The sequence below is a fragment of the Gasterosteus aculeatus genome, chromosome 12 (genome assembly GCF_964276395.1).
Source record: "Gasterosteus aculeatus chromosome 12, fGasAcu3.hap1.1, whole genome shotgun sequence".
NCBI lineage: Eukaryota > Metazoa > Chordata > Actinopteri > Perciformes > Gasterosteidae > Gasterosteus > Gasterosteus aculeatus.
In genome coordinates this window covers 16,800,731-16,826,630 of record NC_135700.1, presented here as the reverse complement: position 1 = coordinate 16,826,630, position 25,900 = coordinate 16,800,731, and the positions used below count along the sequence as shown (strand labels likewise).

The 25,900-nt window shown below is 43.0% G+C and overlaps 3 protein-coding genes and 1 non-coding gene across 4 annotated transcripts in view; 2 read left to right on the top strand and 2 right to left on the bottom strand.

Moving 5' to 3' along the window:
- The window catches only part of LOC120831215 (FERM domain-containing protein 5), a 46,833-nt gene extending 40,905 nt beyond the window's left edge, over positions 1-5,928 (bottom strand). Inside the window, exon 1 of the mRNA XM_040196509.2 lies at positions 5,399-5,928. Within this exon, the coding sequence (XP_040052443.2) occupies positions 5,399-5,518 (120 nt within the window). The 5' untranslated portion in view covers positions 5,519-5,928. The remainder of the gene's footprint in view (positions 1-5,398) is intronic.
- A 1,186-nt stretch (positions 5,929-7,114) lies between these two features.
- trnah-gug (transfer RNA histidin (anticodon GUG)) lies at positions 7,115-7,186 on the bottom strand. Its single transcript has one exon. It is a non-coding gene; the product is annotated as a tRNA-His (tRNA).
- Positions 7,187-7,483: 297 nt separating this feature from the next.
- Positions 7,484-12,281, top strand: cry5 (cryptochrome circadian regulator 5). The gene is made up of 11 exons (XM_040166296.2): positions 7,484-7,627; positions 7,898-8,122; positions 8,220-8,414; positions 8,536-8,654; positions 8,804-8,958; positions 9,769-9,909; positions 10,098-10,265; positions 10,363-10,503; positions 10,888-11,039; positions 11,170-11,402; positions 11,492-12,281. The coding sequence occupies exons 2-11, from the start codon at positions 7,908-7,910 to the stop codon at positions 11,551-11,553; spliced, it is 1,581 nt and encodes a 526-aa protein (XP_040022230.2). The 5' UTR covers positions 7,484-7,627; positions 7,898-7,907; the 3' UTR covers positions 11,554-12,281.
- A 3,271-nt stretch (positions 12,282-15,552) lies between these two features.
- On the top strand, positions 15,553-25,900 carry alpk3b (alpha-kinase 3b). Its single transcript, XM_040168091.2, has 14 exons — positions 15,553-15,674; positions 15,767-15,989; positions 16,548-16,669; positions 16,965-17,082; positions 17,311-18,631; positions 20,549-22,538; positions 22,798-22,945; positions 23,088-23,215; positions 23,308-23,343; positions 23,440-23,714; positions 23,911-23,999; positions 24,118-24,335; positions 24,697-24,745; positions 24,849-25,900. The coding sequence occupies exons 2-14, from the start codon at positions 15,862-15,864 to the stop codon at positions 25,156-25,158; spliced, it is 4,932 nt and encodes a 1,643-aa protein (XP_040024025.2). The 5' UTR covers positions 15,553-15,674; positions 15,767-15,861; the 3' UTR covers positions 25,159-25,900.

Below are 25,900 nucleotides of genomic sequence, written 5' to 3'. Positions count from 1 at the left end.
CAATCCAAGCTGATTTCTGTTATCAGCTGCCGAGCAGATCCACAAAAGCTGAGACTGAGAGCCCTGATGAAAGATATTCATACAGCAGCTTCTGAGTGAAGTCATTTCAGTCGAGCACGTCCCAGTGTATCCAAGATCCAAACACTAGAATGCACAGTCCCCATCACGGGTTGGTTGTCCATTGACTGCAACAAGTTTCATCATCTAGACTTTCCGGATCCCAAAGCAGCAATCTACTCAAACTAAGCCATTGATTACTTCTCTGTTTGACCGATTCTACATTTACTGCAGTCGTTAACATTACATCAATGTTGACAACTGCCCATCAGATTAGTGGAGCCCAAAAAGATTACTTAATCCGACCAACAGTTAAAATCCCCTAAAGTATCTCATATTGAAATACGTGAAAAACTTCTTGCCTTCACATTTGACAAGCTTAAGACTGCATTTGTATTTGTACTTTCATTAGCTGTAGGCATGGCCTCATGGAAGGAAATGGTGTTAATTTGGCCCACCAGTGTGGTACAGACTTATGTATCAACAACCAATGGCTTGCTGTGACATTTTGCACCGAGATTCATGATTCCCAGAGGACGGACCCTCGTGACTTTTATTATCCTCTAGCTTGTATGAGGATGGTTTGGTTTATGACAACATATCTGCAAAATGAATCCCCATCTGCCACCTGAGCCAGTTAGCAAATGTTAAGATTCTATGGTTAAACTAATCATCATTACAAACATTACACCTAATGAACACTGTCACACTGCTCAATATGAGCATGGTGAGGTTAGCGGACTGTTGGGGCTTTTGAGCCTTTGGACACATAAACGGTGTGTGTCTCAAACTGCTAATTTAGTTTATTTATGAACAGGGAGGCAAATGGCTAACTGGGGGAAAAGCTGCATATGCACCTAATGGTGTGGTGGTAATAATAAACATGCTCTAAGCCAGTCAAGTCAAACATACGGCCCGCTGTCCGGATCCTGTGTCAATCCCAGGGAAATATAATAAAAGGGTACGAACATCAAAATCAGCAACGTCGCAACCATTTCAGCCTCCAAGATCCTCTCAGATGTGAAGGTGAAGTGCATCGTATTCTATCAAGGATTGCAGGATTTCAGTGAACTGGAACAATTCCAGAACAAAACCGTTTGTTATGTTAATATAAATGATGCAGCATAGTAGAATAATAAGGCATCTCCAATCTGTTGTATTTTTTGAATGAGAAAACCTATTGCCTTTATACAGTATGTAAGATTCCATTAACATTATTTTAGCAAAGCGGAAAAGGCAACACCTGCAGAAAAACAGACCTTTGCATGGAGAACAAAATATGTCACAACCTCTTTTCCAATTTTAGCAGTGCATGTTGAGAAGAAAACAATTTGAGTGCACAGACGCCACTTAAGAGACAAGAACATCCTATTTCAATTATGCATTCTGAAAGAAAAATGAGCAGAGCTCCTTCCAAGTTCTGCATTTTGCTTCAAAAGAAAATCCCTTATTTCATTATTGGTCTTTTACGAGGTCTGAGTTGGTGCCAGGTGGCCGAACCACTCACTCGCAGTGATAACGTACCGCTCTCTGGATCGATGATTTTCCATTATTCATCTTCATTTCCAGCTTGGATATACGCTTTTGGTTTACAGGTGGAATATTAATTTAGAGAAAATGGCCTATAGTATCTTCCGCCAATATTTACCATTATGGTAAACCTTGTTTCACATTATGTTTACTCAATTCAAAATGCGAGAGTGTGTGATCTGCATCTTTTAGTTCATGCAATGGATTTGAATTATGCAGCTTTGTATGTTCCTATAATGAACTACAAAACACTCATTCAATATAACTAGAAACATATGTAGGTCATTAAAGTGTATATTCTACTCTTCTGTGTTATCTAATGAGACACTACTGATGGACCAGCTGCTAAACAACAACCCATGATAACTCAAAGGCATCTGTATTGCTGCCAAAGCATATATCTTAATAATCCCTGCATTTGTGTGTTTCTTTAATCACATGTTAAATTACGCTGAGTCTAAACAAGAGAAACACTGCAAATAGTGTGACAAACAACAACATGGCCAGTGACTTAAAGATATATAGGATGCAAATGTGGCAACACCCCGAAACAATAGACAATGATAATCAATTATAACAATTCTGTAAAACTATCCATCATGGATACTTTTAGACGTGTGTGTGTGTGTGTGTGTGTGTGTGTGTGTGTGTGTGTGTGTGTGTGTGTGTGTGTGTGTGTGTGTGTGTGTGTGTGTGTGTGTGTGTAGGGATTCACATAGGAAGGATCCTTTTCTTCCTGACCAACGCAGTGTGACGGTTGGAATATCCACACTACCAGTGGTTGCTCTCATTGACAGCTCTCAGGTTATTAACAAGCAATTTCTAGTGAGGCAGCACTGGCTGGTATCTTTAAAATCAAAAAATATATATATTGCGTCTAGTATTTATGGACATATTTTGCTGATGTGAATCATCATCGCATCATCTTATAGCTAAAACTCCTTGCTGCCTCCACGTCTCTGTCTTGGGCTTCCCAACGCTTCTATGGTCCCTGAGGGGCCCTTCCTCAGCGCATTCCACGTCTTCACCAACCAATTAATCCTGGATTGAGAATGTAAGAAAGTCTATTTTGACAGTGAGAAGCCTTTGAAAATCCTGGAGGAATGAACGGTTTTGAAATAACAGAGGTAATAAATAAACCTAAGTCTTCCCATGCTCCCACAGTTATGATGTAATCAGCAACAATGTTATCAGAAGGCGACAGAGACACAGCGTGACGTGGGTGACACAGGTAAATGGGTGGTGGTAGTAGAATCCCATGAGGCTGCAAAGGGAGTCTGTCCTCTTCTCTTTGCCCGCCGTCCTTTATTTTGACACTCCATTATGCCTTTGCAAGAATATATTTTTTTTCCATTTACAAAGGTCACATCAACCATCATTCCACTATAATGGGATTTCAGTCCAACAGCAGCAGCTTGAGGTGTAGGCTAATTGAGCTAAAGGGAAAGTGCGACTATTGTCGAGCACCACTAGGGTCCTCATTCTGGGCCACATCTCTGAGGTGTGCAGCAGGGGAGTCACAATGCTGTCATGCTCTACTGAGTTCACTGTAGTGCTCCACGGAGACGGAGGAGGGTTTTAACAGGGCGTATTGGGCTTCGCAGACACTTTGGCCATCGTTAATAGAACATTCCAATGCCAGAAAATAAACGGTGACAAATGATTAAGCCGATGATCCTATTTATGTTTTTATTTAGACCGGCTGTGTTTTTCATCAAGAGCCCCATAGTGTCAAATAATAACATATTTCATCATTTGTCATGGTTGAAATAATGAAAGATAGAGAGCTAATCCTTCTTAACAGGGGCTCCACTGCAGCGAATGCAATTTGGCATTTGAGCGCTGCTGTGTGCTTTCAGTTTTTGAAAGGATGGGGTCAGCATATCTTAAGAGCCAAACATCTCTCAGAAAGCCATGACTCGCCATGAAGGAGCTGATCAAAAGTGAAGATGCAAGATGTACTTTGGTAGACTGTCAGAAGGTAAAAAGCGACATGATTGGTTTTCTTTTTGAACAACATGAACATTAAAACTGAAAGGTCTGTTTTGTCATGTTGTTTCAACAATGAAGGATTCATTTTCAATCAATTACAATCCATTGAAACCTTCTCTCTGTGTAGTCCCAAATCTAAAAACACGTAGTCCAAAAAAAACAATCATGGGCTTCCCACTTGTTGGCGATGTGTATTTTTTTCCGTCGAGACTGACGTAAAATCACCGCTTCATCTGTCCCCTCCGAGCGCTGCCACATTAAGATGTTAAGACGTTTAAAAGGCCCGCTTCCCCTTTGCAGTCGGATCCCATAAAAGAACCGATGCTCTGATGGTCTGTGCTTGTTGTCGTCTCCACCTGCGCAGCGATGGAATCTCTTTGAATAACAATCTTCAAACGCAGCTCCAGCTACTCAAACAACCAGGTTAGATGATGCGCACAGACTTCTCAATAATGCGGCAACACTAAAGGAATTGCAGTGATGTAAACACACACACACACACACTTGATTTATAAGGGAAATAATGGACAGTAATCTCTTTCTCTTCCTCCTCCGCTCTCTCGCTTATAAACGCTCGGTCTGTTTACTGGCTCGGGTCATGTCTCACCTTCATTTATGTCAATGCAATTGATTTTTGAGACAACTCGAGATGTAAACAAAAACAAATCTGCAAAGGACTCTCTGAGGGACAGACTGATTGATTGACTGACTGAATAATCCAATGTGCAGAACTGATCTATATTATAGAAGAACACGGGAGACCAAATAAACCTGCAAAAGGAACGGAAGCACTAAAACTACGACGGGTAACTAAGACTTCCTTAGTTCTGTCCATACAACAGCACTACTCACAAAATGAACATACACTAAAATGAAAACCATCTTTTTTTTAATGCTACATTTGACCAATATTTAGCTTCAACAAATGCATCCCGTAATAGAAGCGCAACGGGTTATTTTGTGTAATTCTATACTATTATTTTTTAGTGATGGAAGGGAAGCTAAGGCACATTGTGTTTTTGCAATTAGTTCCCATCCGATGCTTCAACCCGTTTCGGACCCACGACAATTGAATCATTAGGTCATCATAAAAGACGAGGCATTACATGAGTTCACTGATCTGTAGGCTTCATCAGCCAACCAATCGTGTTAACTTAACCCAAACAAGGCTAATGGGATCCAAAATTCCTAGCAAAGCAAAACTCTGTGGTCAAACACGGGGTCAGTCTGAAGGGCAAATTGACAAATCAGGGTATGAGACCTTCTGTGTTACGTTAAATTACGATCTATTAAGACTGATCATAATCTAAATATTTTGTCATTGACCAAAAACCTCTTCAGCCTCTGCCTCAATCACACATCCAGACAATACGGAAATCCTCGTCACTGAAACCATTCGAGATCAGATAATCCAGATTTGTTTCACAATGCATGCCTCAAGCACCTGGAATGACAAAAGCTTAAACAGAGATTTTGGTTCGTTTTATTTGGCCATCGGCCACTAGAGTGATGATTAATAACCATTGACGCAATGCATGATGTATTCACAGGTAGGCTGTACGGTCTCTGACCAACGCATGCATCTGCAGCCAATTGACGACCGACGTATGCATGTAAACACAATTGAAGCATTCAACTGTTATATTTTGAGTGACATTGCATGGAGTTAGTGTACGGTGACAGGTCCCTTGCAGCGGGTTGATTGAGTGATACATTTGAGGGATTCGTTTTTTTCCTGATCACCGCCCCGTAACGTGCCAAAAGCACGTCCTCCCACACGGGGTGATTAAGGAAACGGGAAATGTTGGCCCCCACTGACCTGGATCGTGCAGGTGTACTCCGAGTCGTCCAGCAGCCTCACGGTGCAGTTGCATTCCCTGTCCAGACTCCTGATGCTGCTGCTCATCAATCGGCTCAGCATCTTCTCGGTCGTCTGCATACGGGACCAGGGAGAAGGGCGCACAGCACATGCACAGGCTACAAGTTGTATCTTCTGACCCGTTAAGCGACGCGCCCCCCTCCCTCCTCCCCAGCCTCCCCCACCCCCGTAGTCCGACACCCGGTCAGCGGCAGTGACGGTGCACCGTGGCGGAGCGGCGGCGGCGGTGGTGCATCGTTTTTAATCCGCGCTGCTTTCAGTCAAGTGAGGAGAGGGGGGGTAGTGCTGCTCCTGCGCCGGCAGCTGCTTTACGCGCTCTCCCTCTGGTCCCGGTAAGACTGCCACCCCCTCCCTCACCTCACCCTCCCTCACCTCACCCTCCCCGTCTCCTCGTCGTTGCCATGCCGCTGTAACGCTGCACAGGGCGGGCCGAGGCCGGCGAATGGCGAGTCTCTCAGCCAAAAGGAAGCAGCGACCGAGGGGCCGCCCGCACGGAGGGGGACGACTGGGGCGGGAATTCCGGCGGGCCGGCGTTGGTCGTGACTGCAGCCACATGTGAATTAATAACAGAGTGGGAGGTTTCAAAATCACATATAAACGTCAACGTTACATTTTAATGTCATATGAATAACTTTTGGGATAAATATAATACCTTCAAGTTCTAATTTAATCTAAACGTGACATTTCAGAAGCAAAGCACGTGCAAGATTTCCCAATTTTACCAATTGTTGACTCGCCCTCTGTGTTTTATAGCGATATATCCGACATATCTTGAATGCAGCAGCACATAAAGTTAGAATTGTTCAATTGTGCACTTCAGACCGTATCTGTACTGAGTCTATTGATTGACGTCTATTAAAACCAATGGGGATTGGAAAAGTTCAAAGGTTATTGTAACATACAAACCACTGAGAGAAGTTTTTGTCACGCACACTACTTTAACATTCTACAGCAGTAATGTTCCGGTTTCTTTGGCTGTGTCTCCCTCTGTTGGCGATTTACGAAATTAGCGAAACGAGGAAAAGGGCAACTGTCGCTGTAGCATTTAGCTGCTTTACCTCAGTGCAGCCGTCAATGCGAAACTACGAAAAATACGTTTCCATCCTGACTTGCAAAATACACATTTATTAGACAAATGGTCCGGTGCATGGTTTTGTTACTATGGTGTTTTGGGTTGGTGTTGTTGCGACATTAATCTGCATATATTTAATTAATTTTAACTAACTTGTAAAATGTCCATAGTAGTTTATTGTACACAAATGCAACGTATGCACTGCCAATGTAATACGACATGATCGTTTTATTTGCATTTTATTTATTCCTGTCTTCGCTGTACACCGAGAACGTTTTCTCTACAAAATCAACTTTTCATTTGACGTCCGAACCCGCCTTTTTCTTTCAAATGTAGCGATACGTCTGTGCTAAAATTAATTAGAAGGTGGACGATGTTCTCAACCCGCAAAGGGACGTTGACGGTGACGGTATTCTTACTAGTTTTATGAATAACTACCTGAGGTCTACTCATTTCACTACAGAAAAAAACATCACGTAAAATAACTTTCCGTGTCGAAAAATAAGGTGGTTGACGAATTATTAACAACGAGTTTGTCACAAACATAAAATACAGCCCATCTGCCGTGACATTGTGTATCGCAATGCCGTGACCCGGATTCGAACCGGGGTTGCTGCGGCCACAACGCAGAGTACTAACCACTATACGATCACGGCGAGCTACGATGGGCTGGCGAATGTGTTGAGGGAAGAGGGCGTACTTAAGGCTAAAACCAGACCCCGGCCGCTCTATTGTATGAATGGGTGGTTGGTTATGTAAACATCCCTGGTGTTTCTGCTTGTCGTTAATATGGTGGGAAAACATCCCACAAATAATTGTATTTCGAAAATGGGCCAAAGAACACTTACTAAAATATACACATGTTTAGCCGAGAAAACTTGCAGCTTGGCTCGTATTGTTCACACAGAGGCGACATCTAGTGTACAGACGGACAAACTGCACGGGCTGCACGTGGTGCTTCTCCTCGCCTCCGGTTGGCTGATTTTGCTGAGAACGTCGCAGAGCTTCCTGTTTTGTAACGAAAATGTGCTGGTTACCAAACATCTCCCAGCGTACCCAACATCGACTAAGCGGAATTGTGTTCGGGGCTGTTTAAGGTAGTGTTTTGCATCACTGCTATCATATTCTTGGGTCGTATGTTTGGGGATTTTGTTTCTGCAACATTGTGGTATAAGGGCACAATCAATTACTACAGTTTCCAAATATGGACCATCCAATTTCAAGCAGGATTGAAACCTGAACACTTGAAATCAACTTGCATAAAGTTTGCATTGTCATACAATGTCTGTGCATTAATTCCCTTATGCTTCCGTTAAAGCTCATAGTGGAATAAGGAAATGTCCTCACTTTACCTGATGTGTTCTCAGGTGCAGAGGCATGGCTCATACGTGTGTTCACTGGTTCCGCAAGGGCCTCCGGCTGCATGACAACCCGGCCCTGATGGCTGCTCTGAGGGACTGTAAGGAGCTGTATCCGGTGTTCATTCTGGACCCTCACCTCCACAACAACACCTGTGTGGGCATCAACCGCTGGAGGTTTCTCGTCGGAGCCCTCAAAGACCTGGACTGCAGCCTCAGGGGGCTCAACTCCAGGTAGAGACACCAGCACCACATTCAGAAAAAAATAATGATTATGTAAGTTGCAAACACAGAGATGTTATTGTGTGTGTTTGTTTTTTGTCTCCTTCAGGCTGTTTGTTGTGAGGGGGAAACCAGAGGAAGTTTTTCCCGAGCTGTTCGACAGGTGGAAGGTTACAAAGTTGACCTACGAGTACGACACAGAGCCCTACAGCCTGAGCCGGGACAAAACGGTGGCCACGCTGGCCAAAGAACACGGAGTGGAAGTCATCTACAAAATCTCTCACACTCTTTATGATACAGAAAGGTATTGATTACTAATGATGGACCTACCTACTTTATGCAATTGTAGTTATGGAATATTCGGTCTCAGGAATGGTTCCTGCTGTGTCATACATTAAAAAGCAACTCTTTTGTTGCCTTCATAGGATAATTGAGGAAAACAGTGGCAAGGCTCCGCTTACTTATAACCGAATGCAGGTAATAGTGAAGACTCTTGGTCCTCCTAAGAGACCCGTCCCTGCCCCGACCATAGAAGATATGCAAGGTACCACTACTAGATTATGCCAGTGAATTATCAGAATGCATTCATGAAAATAAGGTATACATCCAATTAGTTTAACCGGTAAAGCTGGGAAATGACAGGAAAGCATAACAAGTGGCTAATTGAAATGTGCCCCAATTCTTCCGTCACAGGTGCGATGACGCCTTGTTCGGAAAACCATGAGAAGAAATACGGGATTCCCACCCTGGAAGAGCTCGGCCAGGACGCAGCAGCTCTCGGAGAGGAGCAGTTCCCAGGAGGAGAACAGGAGGCTCTGAGGAGATTAGACAAACATATGAAGACAACGGTACTTTGCTTTCTTTCTTTCCAGAAACATAAGTATGCTCTTCCACTCGTTTATAATGTTCACCTGACATCTATTTCAAAATAAGTCCTTCACAAAAAAGTGACAAAATGAGAGGTCGGTCTCGGCGTACAGCATCTCCAAATGCTGTCGGATAGCGCGAGTCCGTCACAATGTGTCGCGGGAATAGGTGGTTATTCCGAAGAGAGCTGAAGCCCTCATCCATGAGATGAGCAGAGAGAAAGTGGAGAAAGGAGAGGAGCAAACCCGAGGCTGTCAAACCCAGTGAAGCACTTCTACTGGAGGAGAGCTGTGTAATCCCAGTGAAGCTTTCAGCTTAAAGCCAGAAGCTCCTGAACGAGCTGACGAAGGAGGAATAGAAGCTCTAGTTTTAGACGTTGTTGATCTCCCACTGATGCTTTATCATTAAACCGTTTTGAAGGTGCTGGCAGAGAGAGCCGAACTGCGAGCCATTGAGATCGTGGAGGCTTTTCAAAAGGGAATTGATCTGTGTTTAATGAGGATCTCTGCCAGAATGGAGAGTTTCTGCGGCAATAGGAGCTTTTTAAGTTGTTTCAGAAGCAGAGGGAGGAGAGCTACGCACGTAGCACCAATTGGCCCTCTCTTAACTAGAAGGGAGTCGAGTTTACCGCAGATTCACATCTTTCCTTAAGTAAAGCATCTCTGGACTTAATCTTCTATTTGGTGTATTTTCTATGAACCTACATATTTATTATACCGAAAACGGAAAGCGTGCACATCTTATCTTTGATGGATAGGCTCCGTGTGACTTTCAGGATATGTTTTCTTCAGGGATGGGTTTGCAGCTTTGAGAAGCCACAGACTTCTCCAAACTCTCTGAGCCCGAGCACCACTGTCCTCAGTCCGTACGTCACGTTTGGCTGCCTGTCTGCGCGCACCTTCTGGTGGAGGCTGGCAGAGGTCTATCAGGGGGTGAGTGTTACCATGCTAGAATAAGGCTGCACAACCGATGGTCTGTAATAGTATTGTTACTTTCACTGCCCTCACTGTTAAATACATTAGTAAGAAATAGGCAAGAAAATGGGTGGTAGGTTTAACTCTACAGTAGATGTCCTAACTTTGCACTTAGTCTGACTGCTGGTGTTTGTGTGGCCTTGCAGAAGAAGCACTCCAGTCCTCCAGTCTCCCTGCATGGTCAGCTACTGTGGAGAGAGTTCTTCTACACAGCCAGTGTAGGCATCTCCAATTTCAACAAGATGGAGGGCAACCCTGTATGTACCCAGGTGGATTGGGACACAAACCCTGAGTATTTGGCTGCATGGAGAGAGGTACTGAATCGTTTACATTCTTAAATAGAAAGAACTGACGTTTTAAATTTCCATTATAACTCACTTGCGTTCCTGGATATTCTGTGTGCCCCTTAAGGCTCGGACTGGTTTCCCTTTCATCGACGCCATCATGACTCAGCTGAGGCAGGAGGGTTGGATCCACCACCTGGCCAGACATGCTGTGGCTTGTTTCCTTACCAGAGGAGACCTGTGGATCAGCTGGGAAGAAGGGCAGAAGGTGAGTAAAATGAGATTGCATCTAGATATAAATATCGCTTTGTACCAAGACTATGAGATGAGAAAGTTGAAAAAGATCGGAGGATGGGTAGTCAGAAAAATGTAAGCTTACCGGATCTCATCATCTCTGCTCCCAGCCAGCACCTTTGGGCTACATCAGCCGCCACAAGCATAATACACCCGAGTGTCCTAGCAAACTGTCGGCACTCGAGTTGCATTGCGAAAAGTTTAGGCGTCAGGTTTTGATAAGGAAGAATGCATGAAATTAAAATAACAGGATTCTGCTGCGTGGATTTTCATCCTTTTTCAACCATCCACCTGCACGTCTTAGAGGAGTGCGATGCTAAATCTGTGGAGGACTCACTTTTGCTGACTGCCCCCGAAGGTGTTTGAGGAGCTTTTATTGGATGGCGACTGGGCTCTGAATGCCGGAAACTGGCAATGGCTCTCGGCAAGTGCCTTCTTCCACCAGTACTTCAGGGTCTACTCCCCCGTCGCATTCGGCAAGAAGACGGACAAAAATGGAGACTACATCAAGTAAGAGCATGAACCTAACAAACTCATGTTTTCACAAATGATACACATATTGTATATACAATATGTATTATATATATATATCTTTTTTTTATAATGAGTATTTTTGCCTCCATTCTCTATTCTTTTTTAGAAAGTACCTTCCTCTTCTGAAGAAGTTCCCGGCCGAGTACATCTACGAGCCTTGGAAAGCGCCACGCAGCGTTCAGCAGGCAGCAGGATGCATTGTGGGTAAAGACTATCCGCAGCCCATCGCAAAGCACGAAGTCATCAGCAAGAAGAACATCCAGAGGATGAAGTTGGCTTATGCTAAGAGATCAGGAGACTCCGCTGAATCAGCCAACAAATCACCCGTCAAAAGACAAGGTAGTGCAGGATTATTCCTCGCTGGTGTTTGTCATGTTTACAGAACGTCCTGCTCACTAATACTAATACCGTCGGGTCTCCTCCTGTAGGCACAAAGCGCAAGGCTCCGTCTGTTGTTGACATGCTGAAGAAAAAAGACAGAAGAAAGTAACTGTACACTTATAGAGGTTTTGGGTAACATATGGCTTTACAAATCATGTTGATACGTGTATGTGTGCAGGAAGTTTACTATGTGTTTCTTTTTATTACACTCTAAATGGGTTAACCTTTTATATATGTACCACAGTTCGTTTTTTTTAAAATCTTTTTTACATCTATATCAATGTTTAAAAGTGAGTGTTAGTCTTGTAGAATGTTTCATGCATGGAGTTAAAGCTCAAATGTATTGATAATGTCATCGTTTCATTAGTTTTTATGTGCTGAAGTAGTTACTGATTCTCAATTGACCTTTTATTTTCATTTTGATTATAACAGTTAACACGCTAGAAATTGTATCTTCATTTTTGACTCTTTACCTTGTATGACTGCTCAGGAGTTAATATATAATTCAAAATTGGTCAACGTCTATGGCTCGATGTCTATCATTGTTTATAGTTATAGTCATAGTTTATACTGCATAAAAGTGAGACACCAAATCGTTGCCTTTTACACCAGAAAATGGAGGCACTCAATCCAAGTTTGTGTTCCGGTGGTACTCTGGAGTTTTATCTAAGGGTTAGTGGTATTAGGTAACACTAATACCACTAGAGGACACCAGACACTGTAAGTCCACCTGCTGAAAAATCACTTTGCCCTGCAGTGTTACTGTCAACTTTTAAAAAGGTTTCTAATAATTATGAATGTATTTGTCAATAATAAATATGAATGTATTTGTCAGTAGTATGGAGTTGCAAAATGTACATTCAGCAGCTGTGGTCCAATGTGAGCAACACAGATCTTATACTTTGTGCATAAAAGGAACGCTTATACTGCAAAACTGATATTTTCAATAATTTATATTATCAAGCGTGTGTGTGTTTATTTATTTATATATATATATATATATATATATATATATATATATATATATATATATAAATATATATATACCTATATATACCTATATATATATATATATACCTACACAAAGTGTGATGGAATTTAATGGAAAACGGATTAATGCAATATGTATCCCATTGACCAAAATGCCCACCAATATGTGTGTGTGTGTGTGTGTGTGTGTGTGTGTGTCACACAGCTGTCTTTTGAGGCCGTGAAGTCTTCTCCTGTTTCGGCTTCCTTGGACCGGACACTGGTGTGAAAATCCAGATGATGATGTCACAGCCTCAACAGCGGGCCAGGCGGCCGTACAAAGCCCAGCGCGGTTTCCACAGAGACCTCTCAAACATCACAACAATCCGCTGTCCTACTGTGCCTGCGTGTTGGAGCGTCACTGAGGGTACACTTGGCACCCGGCCTGTAAAACCTCCCGCCAGAGCCACGCCGCACTGGCTGAGCTGCTTTCGCTCATCATATCAGACTCAGTTGAAAGTCCGTTTTGTCTGTATTCTGCATTTATGGGCCGATAAGCTATGCTAAGGTGCACCCAGAAAGATTGATTGACATATCATCGCCTCCGTCCGAGATTGTCCGTTGGTGCGCCCCTCTCCCGTCGGCCCGTGTTGACACGACCACTCCGCGTCTTGGATCTGGGTGCTTTAATATCCCAGTTGGATTGGAACAGCATGTTCCAGTGCAGCTGGTGCGCCATGTAGCTTGAAAAATAGTGATTTATCTTAAGAGTTTATTTTCAGCATCAAACATTTATTGCCCACTTTCTTTTATAATAAATTTGTTTTACACAAACTACTGACCCTGTTAATTCTCTAAGATGTTTTTAACTAAGTTAACTATTTGCATCAAGTGCAAGAAAGATTTTTCCTTAATAAACACTAAAATAATATGAACCCATACAACCACTTGATTAATCTACAGACCCAAACAAAGGGCAAACATATTCTCTCTCTTACTAACACAGGAGCGGGTTTCATTACCTCATAAAACACCATCAAAGGCATTTTAAAACCCGGCCAATAAAAGTGACTTGAAGAGGCCTGTCCGCCATCACGTGTTTATTGGTTGTCAGGCAACTTTACTCACACACGCCACCTGTTCATAACAAAATTGTTGCGACTGTTAAATTGCACAGAAACATTAAATTACATTTTTATTTGTGTTAGCAAAAACAGATAATGGTTTCATTATAACCAGAGGTAGTGATCTCAGTGGGCATTATCTGTAGTAGCCCCGTCTATAAATCTGCCAGACCAAGACACAGCAGGATTTGGGGAAGCGCTATAAAAAGAAAAGCATGTGGCAATGAGCATGTGATGTCTAAAGTTTGCCTCCAAAACCCAAAGGTTTTCATATTTGGAGAGAAATGATCAAAAAGGATATTGAAATAATTTGTTTTAGGGAATGCAGCCTTTTACGGAAGTGGTTGGCCAATAAAGGTGCTCGGAAAGGATTTGAATGTCCATTGATTCTATTTCTTGACAATATCTTTGGCTTATGCCATTTTATATATTGACATGCATGTGGTTCAACACTAGGAAATCCCTTTCCAGCCATCAGCAGCAACATGCTCAAGGGGATTCACTGTCAAACAGTCACATGACAGAGTTTCCCGTCCTCTGTGTGCCCCCCCCCCCACGCTGTGCTTTGATCTCTCTGTACACCCCGTCCTGAGTATTCAGACCATGCCATTGCCGACCACTGCGTTTTCCAGGCCCTCTAAAGAGGACTGCCTGTCATACACAGGGCTCCACCGCGCACACAAGTCCAACATTACAGCAATGCAGACATTGCTAAATCTGTCATTTTTATTTGAACGTTTTCCTTTATTTTGAAATTAAATTCTTAAATTAATCCTGGTTGTTAAATTGAGTCACTTACCTGGCAAGAAAAGTGGAAAGTGCGTGATTTATAGAGGAACGTGAAGGGAAGGGATGGAACAAAAAATTGAAATAGACAGAAGGTTCAAGGGCGTCTGTAATATCAAGCGGATGTGGTGACGTGAGAGTAAAATTAAAATGGATATCTTTGAACTTGATTTCGGAGAGCGAACTCAAGGAAGCAGTAATTCAGACGATAGCAACAGTATCAGTTGAGTTCAAAGAATATTTGAAGGATTTACAGTTTGTTTACCATGCAACTAATAAGTTCACAGTGAAAATAACACCTTCATAGAGGTCATTTTGATAATAAATAGTTATAAATCTTACTAGTTAATTATTTTTTCAATTCGTTTTGGTTTGTTTGATGAGACCATCAATGATACCAGGGTACATTTTTCCATTCAAACATTTATCTAAGTGGTGTTTAATCAATTCAACTCGTCCGTTAAGAACAAAAAAACAAATCTAACTCCTGATTGCTGGTGTGTGTGTGTGTGTGTGTGTGTGTGTCTGTGTAGGGGGGCATGTTTTTGTAAAGATAAAACCCCATATCTTGGGTTGGCAGTGGTCGTTGTCGGCCTATATAAGGCTGTTCTATTCCTACTGCTGTTCCTCTGGCCATCCAATGCAAACGTTGCTTGGTGAAGAATACATGCCACAGCTCTCGGAATCGTATTTTTATTTTGTAGTAAAATGTCCTTTTGTCTTTTAATGAATTCTGTAATAGGGGAGATAAAATTGCCAATTCAGTCAAACAGAAGTCATTGTTATCCACACTTCCATGTTAGGAAAGTAACCTCGTGAGACTGCGTGGCAGAGAGAATGTACTGCTCGCATCAATGGGCTTAAGAGTGAAGTCGTCATTCTCCTGACTGACGGACTCATGTTGTTGTGTGCAACTGTCTGCACAGAGCCAAACGGTTTGAGGGGAAGGACAGCCAGATACTGACCACCCCGCTGCGTGCTCTCTCGTCTGTGTGCATGCGTGTTTTAAATACGGGGTCTCAAACTCAAATCAGGTACGGGCGCTGTAGGCGGCCGCTAATATCAATATGAAACTGGCGGGCCGCACTAACATTACACTTTCATATTAAGGTGGGGGCCACAAAATATCGTCCTGAGGGCCGCGATTGGCCCGCGGGCCACAAGTTTGAGACCCCTGTTTTAAATGGTCCATAGACAAGTTTTGGAAACTGTGATGTGCTCTTGTGCCTATTTGCAGGCCCACTATAAATAGTACAGCAGCCTTCGCATGCTCATGTTTGATTGGAAATTGCAGTGCCTGAAGGCAGTGCTGAGGGGCGTCAGTCAAAGGAGGCAGAGGTACTTGTGAATGGTGAGTTGAATCTATAACCTTATTACTTTTACGTTTCAGGACACTTTCCATTGTTCCGTCTGCATAATCACTGTTTATTGGCTTACTTTCAGCTCTCGTCAATCTCTCTGGAAAGCCTCCCGCACCCCCCAAAAAAGGGACAAAACAAACTATTTTTCTCCTGAAGTATTACTTTATCTGGTGGAAAATGGATTCACGGAGGACGACATCGCGCTCCTCTCTTGGCAATGGGAGATCCAACAGCGGGGAGGATATGAGTGGGAGCAGCCGGTCTAGTAGCTGCAGCTACCTCTCTAACGTGCGCCCAGAGAACAGGTACAGACTCAACACTAACCCAGTGTGCTGTACTACCTGTTGTTAATGTAGCATCAATACTTATACTAGTTTGTTTCCATTGCCCCCAAGTATTGGTTAAGAAAAGCCTCCCAGATATGCGGCACTGTCATCACACCAACAACAGGTTGTGCTCTAAAAAAAGATGTGCCTATGTTGACCTTAAGGTTTCAGATAAAGATTTTTTTTTCTTCTCCCCCAAACCTTTTAACTTATTTGATAATACGGTGATGTTCAGCATGCAGTGAAGTGTAATAGTAAATGTACACTGACCTGACACCGAAATGGATGTCAACAACAGATATGTATACAAGGGGCACGATGTATCTCATGTGTTTAATTATTATGTCTGGACTGCCTTTCATAAAACAAATATTGGTTCATTCTAAAAAACAGATGGCAAATATCAATCAAAACACTTTTCTTTCTTTTTTATATGGAATGCATATAGATTTGTAAGAATTACCTCGGTTTTTGTTGTCTCTGGTAACAACTGCTCAACACCATCTGGTAACAACTGCTCAACCATCTCTTGCACAGGAGCACACTGTGCAGCATGATGGCACAGTTAACTGAGGAAACCCAGCCGTCCTTCGAAACAACCCTCAAGTCAAGAGCTGTGTCTGAGAATTGCAATGTGAAGTTCTCCTGTGTGGTTACAGGTAAAAACAACCTTGTTGTCCAACTTTGCAAGGCTTCAAGCTAGCTGTTTATGGCCTAATGGAAATGCATTACAGGAACATACAATAATTAAGTTCTTGTGTGAAAACGTAAAGAAAATATAAGACTCAATATCCATCAATCTCTGCATCTTTAGCAGCTGAAAATATTTGGATAAGATGCAAGACAAACTTTTTTTTAGATTTACACTGCAGTAATTGCAGGATAAACTTTTTTCACTTGATGCAGAAATGTTTTCCCCTGGTGATGATGATGATATATATTTATTTTTTTCAGGATATCCTATTCCTCAAGTTATTTGGTACAAGGATGATGTGCAGTTGGACAGATACTGTGGACTGCCCAAATATGAAATTTTTCGCAATGGACAAAACCATTCCCTGCACATCTACAAGTATGTATGTTTGAAACCACTAATTTCACATCTGAATTCATTTTTTCTACCTTAACAATCTTTCAATGAACGAATTTGAATGCCTGCACAGTAACAAATACTCTGGGTTTTAATACATACAGAGCCTGTGTCATGAGCCGAGTTCAGCTAACACAACAATTTTAAATTCTCACTTTTGTTCTTGCCGGGGACAAATTAGTTCAAAATTAAATCGGCTTCTCTTTGCAGCTGCACTGTGGAGGACGCAGCCATATACCAGACCTCAGCCAGCAACAGCAAAGGCATCGTGTCCTGCTCTGGGGTTCTGGAGGTGGGCGAAATGAACGAGTTCAAGATCCACCAGCGCTACTTCTCCAAACTCAAACAAAAGGCAGAGAGCAGACGGAGCGAGGCGGAAGGTAAAGAAAACCAGGAGCCGCCGCGAACCATCAGTCCGGACCGCACACAGAGGAAGCGTCGCTCCACAATGGAGGCCTTTCTCAGCACGCCGAGCTCCATGGAGGACGAGGGCGTCGACGAGAGCCTCCAGACTGTACCTGCGGAGAACGCAGCCAGGTTACAGGAGGCCACTGTGCAGGAGGTGGAGGAAAAGCCAGTCGGCATCACTAACGGAGCAGGGTCAGCTGTAACTAACGGACAGACTGTGGTGTGTGAAAACGGTAACAAGAGCGGGACGTTTACGTACGACTCTTCCCAGAAGATTTTTATTGCACACCAACCCAAGACTCCCCCTGTCAAAAAGAAGATTAAAATTTCCAACAGTGCACCAGGAGAGCTGCCGTCTGAGGGGAAAAGGGCAAAAGATGAAACCCTGACCTCTCCAAGTCTGGCGTGCACAGTGCCAATTCCTGCAGAGGGGAATGCAGAAGAGTTTATGGAAGTAGACAACATTGTTACTTCATCAGTTGAGGACTCCAGGAAGGTGACAGAACGACATCGGAAGTCAGAAACCGAAAGACACAGGAAGGGTAAAAATGTATGTGTCGAGGTGGCTGTTCTTTCACAGGAAGGACCGCTTCCCACCTCAGTACCCGCTGCTGCTTTTATGACTCGTACTGTTTCGGGAACTGAAACAGAGGAAGTATTGAGTGGTGAAAGGCCTTTAAAGCGGGACAGCATTTTTGTTGGGGCAGCTGTTCCTTCACAGAACGGACAGCTTCCCGCTGCTGCTTTTACAAGTCAGACTGTTTCAGGATCTGAAGGTAATGAAACTGAACAGAATTTAAAAATCCAGAAACAAAGTCCACACTTGACCTCGACACATCAACAGTCAAATGCTGCAACAGCATCCCGACAACCCCGAAGCACAGCAAAGAGTTACATCTCTAAGACAGAACATGTTGAAGTCATGGATGTGGATGAGAAGTCAAATTGTCCCACTGGTGGATCTTTGGCGCACAGAGACATTGTGTCGGTGAAAACACCACGTGAGAGCAGAACCTCTACACTTCAGCGTCCATGTGAACCAGCAGGACATCAGCTGTCTGCGAAGGAAACAAGCCCCGCCCAAAGAAATGCACCTGTGTCTCGCCCAGCGCCGCTGAACGAGGTGAGGGAGCCTTTTTGCATGAGCTCATGAGCGCTTTGTGCTGCCAACACAGGCCTCATCAGTAACACAAGCATCCTGGAGCTATTTATGGCTTTTACAAGTATGCCCTGCTGTGTGACAAGACCTAAATGACGCACATGTTGACAGATGCCACGGGTACATCCATGTTACCTAGTTCAAAGGTTCAGAGCTGCAGTGTTTCTTATGCCATAAATTCAGAATTATACTTATAAAATGTTAGGATGCATAGATTAAGCAATTCCACATTAATTTCTGTCTGTTAAATCTAAAGCAGCCAACAGCTGATTAGCTTGAGTTAGCACATAGACTGCAAACAGGGAAACAGAAAGCCTCTCTCTGTCACTCTGTCAGAAGGTCATTTTTGTTTTAATACTTTCTTTTTTTTTACATGGATCACACAATGAGATATATTATTGAGACATTCATTTGGTAACTTGAGAGATGCTGATTGAGGATTTTAGGCCTTGTATGTACGCATTAGCTTTGCTGTCTTTATTGTACACCGCTCATGCAATACTCCTGACTAGCTTTCATGAACACTGACAACAGTGAGTGCTGAGACAAAACCACGCACAGCTGAAGCGCCTCTTAAAATGATTCACATTCCTTTCTGGCCACACTAAAACGTAAAATAGCTTCCCTGATGAATAGGCCTGCCCGTGTCAGCATTAGATGGAAAGGAAGAAGGGAAACCAAGCAGCTGAGAAAAGGCTACAGATTTCCTATGTGATTTATTAATATATTTAGTAAGAATGTATATGTGTGTATTTGAATGTTTTGCAGTTGCTTTTTAAAAGAACCTGGTAGAATGAGAATGACCCTTAAGCTATATTGTGGCTTATCTCATGACATATGACAGAGGGAGCCTCTCGTGCTAAATTACAAAGGGATTCAGCTCAATCAGACTTGGGGGATTTAAAGCTCAACCAACATGCTTGTATGGCAGAGACATATGAAAGTGAGTAGTGCATCGTGCTTGAGGTTTTGTTTAGATATACTGTATCACAGCAGTTTTTTTTATTGTCACAGCAAAAAGTAGAGTCTGGAACTGTGTTAGTTTATGTGCTGGATTAACTGATAAGTCCACATGGAAGTTTAGAATAGTTTTCTTATTCACAATATAAAAACAAAACTTTGAGAAACATCCTAATCATACAGTATGTCTACTGGCATCCCTGTGATTGTAACATGAATGGTATCCAGACTGAGACTCAAGCGTAGAGGAACAAAACAACAAAAATACTTCTCTCCAGGTTCGGGATCTTTACTGGCTAAAAACTTTACTAAACAAATCAAAAAGTAGCACAGCCACAAGTGGACTTGACACGCTGGAGAAGGAGAAAGAAAAAGGCCTGGCTACAAAAAACAGGAAGACCAGAAATAAACACTCGGAACACTGGTGGCTTGATTCATACAATCTTGGGGTAAGACGATGGATAACCTGACATGGATTCAGTGACTGACTGGGGCTTGAACATATGTGGGGTGATAGTAAACCAAATTTGGGGGTGAAAGGGGCGGGAAACTAAACAAAGACAGGAAGTAAAGTGGTTCTTGACGGATGGATGTGTGGTCAAAAGAACAAAACAGGAAGTTATCATTTGCAGGCTTTTTGAGTCGTCACAGATGCAAACATTAATGTGGCACGTATTTCACAGAGCCATGTGGAAATTCCACACTGGTGAAGGAAAGTTTCCTTGTTTTCACAATCCATCTTTTCTCTTTTTCATAAATCCCCTTTTTTGCTCCAAGGTCTTCCTATTCTGTTCTCTGTTTGTTGCTGGCTACGCCGTTGCTGTTTTTAAAATGACATGTGTTTGTCCACGTTCTGCATAGCCAGGGATAAGGCAATAAGTATTTACAGCGTGGAAACCTCTGCTTGTATTTTGCACAAAGGTTACACAGGCCCACACAAAGATAAAGAGGAATGATGCACCTGTCGGCCTTGAGATTCCCCCCAACCAGATGGATGCGCAACCACCACAGAAGACCAGATCAGAGAGAGAGACTGTGGCAGATGACATCCAGACCCCGTCGTTGCACTGCGGTCTGCAAGCAGCAATTGATAAAATGACACAGGACACATGGGACCATTCCAGGGGATCAAATGAAAGCCATAGGGCCCTTTTTACAGACACACAGAAGTCCCCACTCCAAAGCCCTGGTGGTGGTGAGAACTTCCAAGGGTGTAACGTTTCTTCCTGCACCCAGCAGAGCCAATTTAATACAGCTATAAAAACTGTTGAAGGGACAGAATTACAAGTTGATGAGAAGGTCGAAGGGAAAAAGGTAGGGAAGGTGTTCCTGGAGTCTGACAGCGTGGCTCCAAATGAAAAGATAGTTGAGATAGAGATTAAAAGTACTCTTCTGCATATGATTGAACACAAAGAAACAGAAACGACCAAAGACACAGCCGACACTGGTGTTGTCATTGTGGGTGATTCTAATAAAGAAAGTGAGAAGAATGAGCACATACTAGAAATGAAAGAGGAAACTATTTCAGCAACACAGGATCTACACTCATCTATGTTGGAGCTCCGGTCAAAAACCTCAGAATACACAAAAACGTCCAAACTCCAAGTTAAAGAGATCCAGGAAAAAACAAAACCTGTCACAAAAGACACACATGTAGCTGCACTTTTCGGATCACAAATAAAGGCTCTTTCCGATCTGACTACAACTGTGACAGAAGCATGTGAGGAGTTGAAAGAAGATCACAGTAAACCAACAGAGAAGAAGTTGATGTCTGACAGTGAAACTGACACGAGTGTAACTCCTCCCAGAAACACAAAAGGAACCCTCATTGACGTTTATAATCAACCAAATAAAACTGATCAGGAACAGACTCAGTCTCAATGTGCAACTTCACAGCGTGTTCAGGCGTTACAAAACCCGTCTGTCATCCCCCCAATCTCTGTCATAGAGACCGAAGGACTTCATGGTAGTGACAGAACATGTCATGAAGGTGTCATGGACATTGGCCGGGAAACTGAAGCCTCAACTCAAGTTCCTCTGAAAAATTGCCCTCTTGTTTACCTTTCTCGAAGTGAAAACGTAAAAAAAGTTCATACTCCATTGAACTCTGAGGATAAACTGACAAAAAGACTTCCATCCGGAACTGTCCCACCAGAACCTGGGACTCCACTTGCAGTTACACCTCTCGAGCACAGTGATCAAGAGTCATGTAATGTTGTTTTGGAGCATGCCGAATGTGAATCTGTCCAAGGCAAAGATGTGCGAAGTGCACTCAAGTTAACCACAGAAACTACGCTCAACTTCCAAACTCCAGAGGGGATTAATGAAATGAATTCCACAACTCTAGATCAAGACCAAATGGAAGAACACGACTCAGACAGCAGGCCTTTGCAGAGTGTACAAACGTTGGCCGCTGACGGTGTACATGGAACAGATACACAAGAAAACGCTCAACTCATTGTTGAGGAATTTTCAAGGCCTGAAGTTTCAGGCAATCCAACCGCTGCTGCTAGTCCGTTGTCAAAGAAACGAGACTGTGCTTCTCCTATTGCTTCCGCTACTCCACAAGAACTAGCCTCTGGGGCCCGACGCAAAATCATCGTACCCAAAGCCAAAAGTGATGAGGCCTCAGAGGTCACATTACCGGTTGATAACCCCACCCAGGCAAAGGAAGCTCCCGCAGAGAGCCGCAAGCCTTCCGCAAATCCCGTATCCCTCACCCCGTCTCCAAGCCTGTCAAGGAAGTCACCTCTACTTCGGCCCCCCGTGGAGCCAACCGGTCCGGCAGAAAGGCGCTCTCCGCTGTTGAGCAGGAGGAAGGTGGCCTCTGAGACCCAAGCACCAAGTCAACCGGAGATCCCCAAAACTCAGGAGAAACCGGCAGAGAAGGAGAAGCATGACCCATTCAAAGGTACAGTAGCCAAAATGGTTAGTAGCTTTAATAGAAATTGTGACAATGCTTGGAAGATTAAAATGTGTCCTACTTTAGCAGTAGTTGTATCAAAAAGTAATGTATACATTGTGAAATATTGTGAAAGATCAGGGAGTTTTCCACATAAAGCTAAATTATCTAGCAAAGAAAGGTTTGCTATTTAGTATACAACACAGAATACATCAACATAGAAAGGTTTCTTCACGATGCCTTCTGTGTTGTGCCTCTTACCCTCTAGCACCTCAGGTCATTCGTAAGGTCAGGGGTGAAACGTTTGCAGATGCCTCAGGACACTTGAAATTGTGGTGCCAGTTCTTCAACGTACTCAGTGACTCTACAATCAAATGGTACAGAAATACAGAGACAATTGCTCAGATTAAAGTAAAGTAAGTGTCCATTGGAACGCCAAGGAAAATCTGCAGTTTCATATGAAATATTGCACAGTATGGTTTTGTTGCTTCTTTTTCAAAAATGGTAAGAAAACGTGCGAAATAGAAAAACAAATGGATTTTCTTATTTGTTTCTCAGCGCAGGGGATGAAACTCAGGTTAATCTTGCAATTGTTCAGGCCACCTGCAAAGACTCTGGTGTTTACAGCTGCACGATCACAAATGAATATGGGACCAAATCAACAGACTGTCTCCTTAGTGCAGATAGTAAGTACTCTTTTACCTTACATTTGGCTTAATTCCAATATTTGAATATTTGAAACCAGTCTTATTCCGCTTTCTCTCTCACGATGCTGCAGTCTTGGCTGGAATGTTCCTACGCGAGGACCTTTGTGGTAAGATGAGACTTGACTTGTTTCAAACACGGCTTTTCCAAAGTCAGAGCCCAAATTCTTTTCTGACTGCCATTCTTACATTTGTTCTTTATGCAGTTGGAGAAGAGATCGAAATGACACCCATGATATTCAACAAGGGTGTGGCTGATTCAGGCGCCTGGGGTAACAAATTTTTTGGACGTATAATGATGCAGGAATCGCATATTGGAGATGGATGTGCTCATAAAGTCTGGAGGGCAAAGGTCATCTATGGTCTGGAGCCTGTGTTTGAGTCTGGAAAACCATGCATCATCAAAGTATGCAACCCCATCGCCTATGGAGGTAAAGCAGAAAGCTGCCTTATAGACAGGAACCTGGACATTGTTAAGCAGGTATGTAAAAAGGTTTGATTTATTTGTCTATCCTTGGATATATCATTTAATCATTTTACAAATCCAGGATTAATTCAGTCAGTAGTCATCCACCCACATATAAATACTGAGGCACTAATCAGATCAGGATTAAATAAATAAACTGATGTAAATTGAGCATATCTTTACTGGCCGTTCTCCAATGTTCTGGATACAGGAGTGTAAAATTCAGAACTTGGCTCGGGAATACTGCAAAATCTTCTCCGCGGAGGCAAGAGCGATTGCAAACTTTGGCCCTTTAATTGAGTGCGTACGATCTCTCTGTCAACTTCTCCTCAACAGTTAAAAACTTCTTGAACATGATTTACAGTTGACACACTGTTCAGCCTCGCTAAAAGTCAACCGTGTCATCTTTGTCACAAAGGGTGATCCCGGTCTACCTGATGTACCGACCAGCAAACCCGGTCCCTTATGCCACAGTGGAGACAGATCTGTCGGGGGTCTATCAGAAATACTGCACCCTCGATGATTCAGGCGGAATAGACATGCGGTCCGGCACCGAGGCAGAGAAGAAGTGCTGTGCGCTGCAGCACTGGATCTTTCAGTGGACCAATGGCAGTCTGCTACTCACCCGACTTGAAGGTATATGCTGGAGCTTGAATTCAACACGGAAAAAGAAAATATGTGTGTTAAGTTTTTAGTAATATGTGGGTGTTTTGGAACGTAAGATGCTTTTGAACTGAGGCCACATTCTTTCCTTAAATCCCAGTTCATATCACAACACGACAAGCATTTATATTGAATTGAAGAGGCAGTGAGTGTGAAGCTCAAGATTGGCTGACGGATTACATATATTTGCAATAAGAGTCTACTTGTGTTTTCATTTTTTTGCCTACATGTTTAGTGCTGGAGTTAATGCGGTGAATATTCATATGTCTGTCGCATTTGAAAATGTTTACTGAATAACAGAAAAATAAAGTAACTGTGTTGTTTTGTTTCGCAGGTGTTGACACCAAGATCACCAATGTTGGGATTTCAGTGAAATCGACGGGGTTCGTATAATTATGGAGTGAAATCCTAATTTTACAGGTAATTTACACTCACACTGACAACAATCACAGCGGTGACATTTGGCTGTGTTTTGTGTTGCTGCAGGCATCAAGGTCTGTCTGTTGAAGGGAATCCCAAAGTTTTTGAGCAATTTGTGTCCCACCACCGTTGCAACTACTTCTGCGGTCTGCTCAGCCTCAGGTCACTGAAGGTCACGGACTGTTTATTGACGCCGTCGAAGCCTAAGGCCTCCCGGAGTCCGTTGCTCCAACGCAAAAAGGCTGCCGGCTCCTCCAGCCCTCAGGCCGGCCGCAGAGCTGCTGGCAGCCCCAGACCGCCCAGGAGGACTGAGCAAGAGGGTAGAAACACCCCCACTAAAGAAAAAGCTGCTCCAAAACTTGTCAAGATGGAATAGACTTTCTCAGCTATGAAGTCTCATAGCAGCAACGGTTCACTGAATCAGCAAAACAGTGTTGGGTGCAACGAAATAAGCCTGATTACGCCTCTGTTTTTAAAAGAGGTATAAAACCCTCACAGAGACCAGAAAAGAGATTAATATATAATATAATAATATATATGTTTGACGGCCACCATTCCTCCAATATCAATCAGAGTGGATTGATGTCTTCACTTGTTGTTGTTGTTATTGTCTATTGTTTCCTACAGTCAACCAATCTTGGGGTTGATACAGTGAAGTGAGAAGTAGCTTTCCTGGGTTTGTGTTCTATCAATCCATGTATGCATGTCACAGATTGTGAATCCCAATCCCAGGTCAGTGTATTTGTACTGAGTGTATTTACAAGATAACACTTTTTGAACTGAATTAGCACATTATGAAATTTATATTTAGTAATCTGAATGTAGGGCAGTTATCATGTCAATAGCAAAGTCGAGGTATAACAGATGCACAGCACAGCACATTGAGTAAAGGCTGTGAGTAAACAAACTACATTTTTCAGTTGTGTATCGAGGGAAATGTAGCGTCAAATGACACTGTTGTACGGTGGCAAATGGTGCTCTGCTTTTATATTGTAACCTGTCGTGTTTACTTGCTGTTCTACATTGCACTGCATTTTGCAAACTGCACATTTGAACATAACTGGCTGTGAAATAAAACATGTAACGACGCTTGGTACGTCTGTAGAAACTGCTGAAAA

What these genes read in the sequence shown, in the direction of transcription:
- cry5 (XM_040166296.2), top strand. Translation starts at nt 7,908, where the DNA reads ATGGCTCATACGTGTGTTCACTGGTTCCGCAAGGGCCTCCGGCTGCAT. An exon ending in GACCATAGAAGATATGCAAG is followed by an intron (nt 8,655 to 8,803) that starts GTACCACTACTA and finishes CTTCCGTCACAG; the next exon opens with GTGCGATGACGCCTTGTTCG. An exon ending in GCTGGGAAGAAGGGCAGAAG is followed by an intron (nt 10,504 to 10,887) that starts GTGAGTAAAATG and finishes CTGCCCCCGAAG; the next exon opens with GTGTTTGAGGAGCTTTTATT.
- alpk3b (XM_040168091.2), top strand. Translation starts at nt 15,862, where the DNA reads ATGGATTCACGGAGGACGACATCGCGCTCCTCTCTTGGCAATGGGAGA. An exon ending in ATTGCTCAGATTAAAGTAAA is followed by an intron (nt 22,946 to 23,087) that starts GTAAGTGTCCAT and finishes TTTGTTTCTCAG; the next exon opens with CGCAGGGGATGAAACTCAGG. An exon ending in GCTACTCACCCGACTTGAAG is followed by an intron (nt 24,336 to 24,696) that starts GTATATGCTGGA and finishes TTTGTTTCGCAG; the next exon opens with GTGTTGACACCAAGATCACC.